General features: G+C 49.4%; 1 protein-coding gene across 1 annotated transcript in view; it reads right to left on the bottom strand.

Moving 5' to 3' along the window:
• Positions 1 to 1,857, bottom strand: part of LRP1 (low density lipoprotein receptor-related protein 1) — an 85,656-nt gene extending 83,799 nt beyond the window's left edge. Inside the window, exon 1 of the mRNA XM_006859462.1 lies at positions 1,329 to 1,857. Within this exon, the coding sequence (XP_006859524.1) occupies positions 1,329 to 1,464 (136 nt within the window). The 5' untranslated portion in view covers positions 1,465 to 1,857. The remainder of the gene's footprint in view (positions 1 to 1,328) is intronic.
• Positions 1,858 to 5,905: the final 4,048 nt, after the last annotated feature.

The raw sequence follows: 5,905 nt of genomic DNA, 5'->3' as shown, positions 1-5,905 counted from the left end.
GGAGAGATAATCTGATTTCAGAGAAAAACTTTCCCAATCCCAACCTGGCAAATTTTAAAAAATGGAGGAGGGGTGGATGTGTCGAAGAGCTGTTTCTCTTTGCATGCTGGTATTAGGCCCAGTTTTGTCCATGGGTGAGGGAGTTAAGATGCTGGGAAGGGATGAGTTCCTACTCTTTCTCTAATAAGGGGTCCAGAACAATCCCATGACTCTGGTTTAAAGTTTGGCCAAGATTCGAACCAGTGACTCACAATTAAGAGCTAAAACAGCTGACAGAAAAAACGGGAGGAGGGCGGTCCATTTTTCCCCAAGAAACACTTCTAGTTTAAGCCTAACCGCACTATTGAAAATGTGTGTATGGAGAGAGGGAAGTAAATAAACACATTTACTAAAGGTCAGGGAATTAGGTGATGGGGGTCATAAACCCCACCCAATCTCCAACTCTCCTTCTAGTGCAAACTGTGATCAAGCAGAGACAGGAGAAAGCAGCCTTTGGACAACAATCCCCCCACTACACCCCAGCATTCCAGGCTATTCTCCAGTACCCTTCCCCAGTGATGACATCTGACGTTTTTTATATGTGTGTATGTGTTTCTTCTCCTTCTTCTCAAAGATCCCAGGATTTAAGAAGGCAAATTCAGTCACATAACATGGCCTGACACCCCCCCACCTCCGCCCCCCAACACAGGCTCTGACAGTGGCCCTGAGAGGGGGATGTGCCACTCTAGAACCAAGGCGGGCAGCCCGCTGGTTCCTGGACCCAGGCCTTCATGCCTGGGCTCTGGGGCCCAGATTCCACACCCAAGCAGGGGGCCCTCCCCGAGGCCCTCCCTCTCCCCACCCACAGCTTTCCCGGGCCTGCCTGCCCTCTGCCCAGCGGGACACCTTGGCCCCGTTCCCCTCTGAGCTTCAGAGGCCACTGCATAAGGGTCCCCATTCCGGCCCCCTTGCCCCCTTTTGCTGCCATATATTGCAAATCTGGATTCCTTCACAATTCAGATTGGGGGGCGGGGGGGAAGGGGAGGTGGAAGCGCTCCCAGATCAGAGATAGAAAGAGGCCTCTGGATCTCAGGATCAGAAGAGGGGAGCCCTCTTCTTCCTACCGAGGCCTCAGGTCTTTGTCTGGGTTGGGGGGTCCCGGAAACATCATTTACCTAAGGCCCCCATCCCCCAAATCAGACCCCCATCCCTGCCCCCAGTCGGGCCGCTGCTGTGTCAGCTGGACTGGGAAAACAAAAGGCACCCCCTCCCGCATCTCCCTTCTCCATCCGTAGGCAGGAGTGGGGGGTGTCCCCAGGGGTCCAAGGGGGCCGCGGAATATCACTCACCATCGATAGCCGCTGCGACCAGAGCTGAGAGCAGGGGCAACAGCAGCAACCACGGCGGGGTCAGCATGGTGTGGACTGATGCTAGCAACAGCCCCCTCCCCTCTGGTCCTGCTACTTCTCGCCTTCGCCCCCCCATTTGGGGGGTCCCCTTTTTTCTCCTTTCCCCCTCCTCCTCCTCTATTCTTATCCTTTCCTTCAGCCAAGCGCACCAGGGGCGTGGGTGAAGAGGTAGAGTTCAGAACCCCTTAAGGAGGGCCTGCTGGCGGGGTGCGCTCAGTGCCCCCAAATCCAAACCCTTCACCCCCAGCTTTTCTCCTCGCTCCTCTCTCCCCCTCCCCGGAGGAAGCTCACAGCTCCATCTCGGAGCCGCCTCCGGCTGCAAAAATGCACAATTGGGAGGAGGCGGGGGTGAGGTGGGGGGCGTGGACCGGGTGGGGGAGCCTTTGGAAGGGGCCTGATGGAGCTTTGGGGGCTCCCCTGGTTTCCGCCTCCTCAGTGCAAGGGCTGGGAGCTCGCACCGCTGTTCCCCGGACTGAGGTGCCGCGGGGGGGCCGAGAGGGGAGGGAGGGGACGAGGGAAAGAGGGAGGGAGAGAAGGGGCGGGGAAAGAAAAAAAAAAGGGGGGGGGGGAAGAGCTACGCGGCAATACGGTCAGTGCGCATGCGCCTGTTTGGCGCGCTGCCCTGGGGAGGGGGATTCAGAGGAGCGGTTAGAGTCGAAGCTGTAGAAAGCGGAATGAGAGTGGGAGTCCCCGGGCCGGCTAGCGGGGCTTAGGATCTGGTGCGCCCTTTCCCCTGGTTGAGCGCTGAACAGGAGGAGAGGGAATTGGGTAGTGGGCGAAGAAAGAGGCTTCTTTTTGAAACGCGTGGTCGTACCCTAAAATTTCAAGCTCCCTCGGGCTGGGGGTGGTCCAAGACTCCTCGATCTGGACTGAGGCCGGAGTTCTTAGGGGAACCCAGCCTGTGCCTCCCCTGCTTGGGGTGGGGGCGGGGGCCAGTCCGCAGGGAAGGTACTGGGAAAGGCTGAGCTTTGATTTGGAGACTTTGTAAACCGGGCACTGGGATTGGGGCCTACGGCCGAGGGGGCGGGGTGGGGAGGGGCCGTCAAGGGCCGCCCCCAATCGCTCTCCGGCTTGGAGTAAACAGGGACACCCTCAGGGACACGCCGAAGCTTGTCCGCTCACCTAGGGCTCGGGGATAGAGCCCACCTCAGTCCCGCTCCACCCTGTTCGCCTGGCACCGGGCGCGGGAGGGGCAGGCTTTGGTTTGCAGGGAGGTGAGTCACTATCGGGTGGGGTTGAGGAAGGGCCACCCCCTTCTCCCCAAGAGATCGGGGTTCATTATTTTTTTTGTTTTTATACCTTTTGGCTGGCTTACCACCAAGTTGGAGTTTTGGATTTTGAACAGTAGTAGGTTTTTGGAATAAGATGAGAACTCTGAACCAACACTTCCAGATCTTGGGGTGCTTGCTAAGGACCGGACCTTTGTCCTGGGCCCTGAGCCCTTACGCGAATGATCCTTTGAGTCCAGAATGCGCCCAGGCTGTGCCCAAGAGCCAGTCGAATGTGCTTCTAGCCACTGCCCCCCTTCTGGGTGGTGTTTTAAAGCTGTGGTGTCTGACTTTCTGGTTGTTTGAAAGTCAAGAGTTCAGGGAGCTAGGGTAGGCGACATGGGCTGCCAGTAAACGACGTCAGAGATGAGGGACGTTGCATCATCATCGCCCTAAAGTTCTAGTCAAGTCAAGGCCCCAAGTTCCCACTCCAGTTGGCCCCTGGCAGAAAGGCGAGAGTGGAAGATTTGGCCGTTAATGGCAGTAGGAGCAAGAGAGAAATCTGGACCTTTTCCCCAAGCATGCACTTCTGAGATTGCTTGACTCAGGGCCATCCTCACCTATCTAGTCTTCCAAGTTAGAAACTTTAGGATTATTGCTCAGGACCACTCTTCTATATCCAGTCTTGCGGGCCTTTGTTCAAGGCCTGCCGTTTTTCCCTGTGAAATACATCTTGGCATTTTCTCTAATTCCATTTCCAGAGAAAGTTTCTCTGAGCAGGGTTGTTGTTGTTGTTAAGTGCCATCGAGTTGGTTCTGACCCATAGCGACCCTGTATAGGGTTTCCGAGGAGCAGCTGGTGAGCCTGAACTGCCGACCTTGCAGTTCAAATGGCTTTGCAGTCTGGGGCATTAACCCACAGCGGAGGTCTTATTCATCCTTTTATCCAGGCCTCAGGCCCCAACATAGTGCCAGACACCAAGCAGGGTCTCACTAAATGATTTTAATGAATGCCTACCAAGTTCCTTCATTTCCCAAGGCCCTTACCAATATTATGGTCCAAGTAAAATTAGGTTGAAATGGGCTTCAGGTAGCTTCAAAATATTAATTAATTAAAAAGATACCTAGAGTGACCATAGGTGGCCCCAGGAGCCTGTGAGAGAGCAGTTCATTCCTCGCCCCTGTGTCTTGCTAAAACTGCTTTTCCTGTGTCTCTTCCTTGTTGCTAAACCTCTCCTGGGTATCTATAGACAAGTAAATCAAATGTGAACTTTTCTCCCAGATAGTCACGGCCTTCTAAAATCTGGCCTTGACCAGCACATAACACTTCTTACTGGTTACCTTATGTAAATGTATTCTCATTTTTATGAATTTTTTATTGTGAAAAAGAATGCATGGGTCGCTATTTACAAAAGGTGGAAACAACCTAAATGTTCATCAACAGATGAATGGATAAACACAAAGGAATATTACTCACCCATAAAGAGAAACTAAGTTCTGATTCATACTACAACTTGGATGAATGTTAAAAATAGTATGCTGAGTGAATGAAATAAGTCAGTCACGAAAGGTCAAATATTGTATGATCCCACCTATATGTAATAGGTACATATATGAGACCAAAGTTTATTCATAGTTACAAGGGCAGTAGTAAGGAGGGAGAGTCATTGCCTAGGGGCATTGAGTTTCTATTATTGTTGTTGTTGTTATGTGCCATGGAGTCGATTCTGACTCATAGCGACCCTATACAGGGTTTCCGAAGCTGTAAATCTTTACAGGAGCAGAAAGCCTCATCTTTCTCCCGTGGAATAGCTGGTAGTTTCGAACTGCAGCCCGATTCATAATCACTACACTACCAGAGCTCCTTGAGTTTCTATTCATGGTGGTGAATTCACTTGGAAAAGGATTTAGAGATGGTTGTACAACATAATAAACGGAATCAATGTCACTGAATTATATATGTAAAAATTATTGAATTAACAAATGTTATGTTTTTTTATCACAAAAAAATAAGAGTACATGTTTAGTAATTAGAACAACTCAGAATACAAGGTGAAAAGTAAATTTATGATTCTCCACACTATTTTGGAGTCCTGGTGTGGCGCTGTAGGTTAATACTCCAGACTGCAAAGCCGTTTGAACTACAAGGTCGATGGTTCAAGCTCACCAGCTGCTCCTCGGAAACCCTCTATAGGGTTGCTATGGGTCGGAACCCAGTTGATGGCACTTAATAACAACAAAACACTAATTTTACATGGATTAGCTTAGCCCTACCCTCAGAGTAATCATTACTAACAGCTCCTTGGTTATCCTTCCAGGAGTTGCTTTTTTGTTTTATATATAAATATAAACAAATTTATATATGTATAAATTTTATATTTATATATGTATAAATATTTAATTGCATATAAATAGAAGCAAATATTCTTGAAATAATACAAATGAGCTCATCAAATATATATATTGTTGTTATTAAGTGCCATCGAGTTGGTTTTGACCCATAGTGACTCTGCATAGAGTTTCCAAGGAGCACCTGGTGAGCTTGCAGTTCAAACGGCTTGGCAGTCTGGCACATTAACCCACAGCGCCACACTAGGGCTCCTATCAAATATATATACTATTCTGTAATTTGCTTTTTCAACAAACTTATCTTGATCTCTTTTAATATAGTATGTACATATATCTAGCTTGCTCTGGTACATAGTGGTTACGAGTCGGGCTGCTATCCTCAAGTTTGAAACTACCAATGGTTCCACGGGAGAAAGATGAGGCTTTCTGCTCCCATAAAGATTTACAGCCTTGGAAACCCTGTACGGCGGGGTCGCTATTAGTTCGAACCAACTCCACGGTATACCACCACCAGCAGCAGCTAATAGCTATTTGGAATCTCCTTGCTTGGATACTCCTACCTGGATACTCCACAATCTATTGGAATTGCTGGACACTTGGGTTATTTCCAATATGTGAAGTGCTGAGGTGTCTCTGTAAGATGAGAGAATGCATATTTCTACCTGAGCCTTTAATTATACTGTTCCCCAGCTTCCCCTCAGAAAAGCTCTCTTGTTATTCTCACTCTGCCCATCTGTCCTGCTCTAAATGTGCACACAAGGTAGCCTGAGTACTCAGTTTAGAACTTAATTGTGTGAGTCCTGTCTCCACCTCTAGACTAGGAACTCTTTGTGGACAGGGATCATGCCTTTTACTTCTTTTATCCCCTCACTGTTAGGACTTCGTGATTGATTGGTGGGGAGTCTGGCAAGAATGTTAGGACTAGGGGTACCTGCCTATAAATAACTACTGTTGTATGACT

Source organism: Chrysochloris asiatica, unplaced genomic scaffold (assembly GCF_000296735.1).
Source record: "Chrysochloris asiatica unplaced genomic scaffold, ChrAsi1.0 scaffold00033, whole genome shotgun sequence".
NCBI lineage: Eukaryota > Metazoa > Chordata > Mammalia > Afrosoricida > Chrysochloridae > Chrysochloris > Chrysochloris asiatica.
This window is presented reverse-complemented; position numbering and strand designations above follow the sequence as displayed.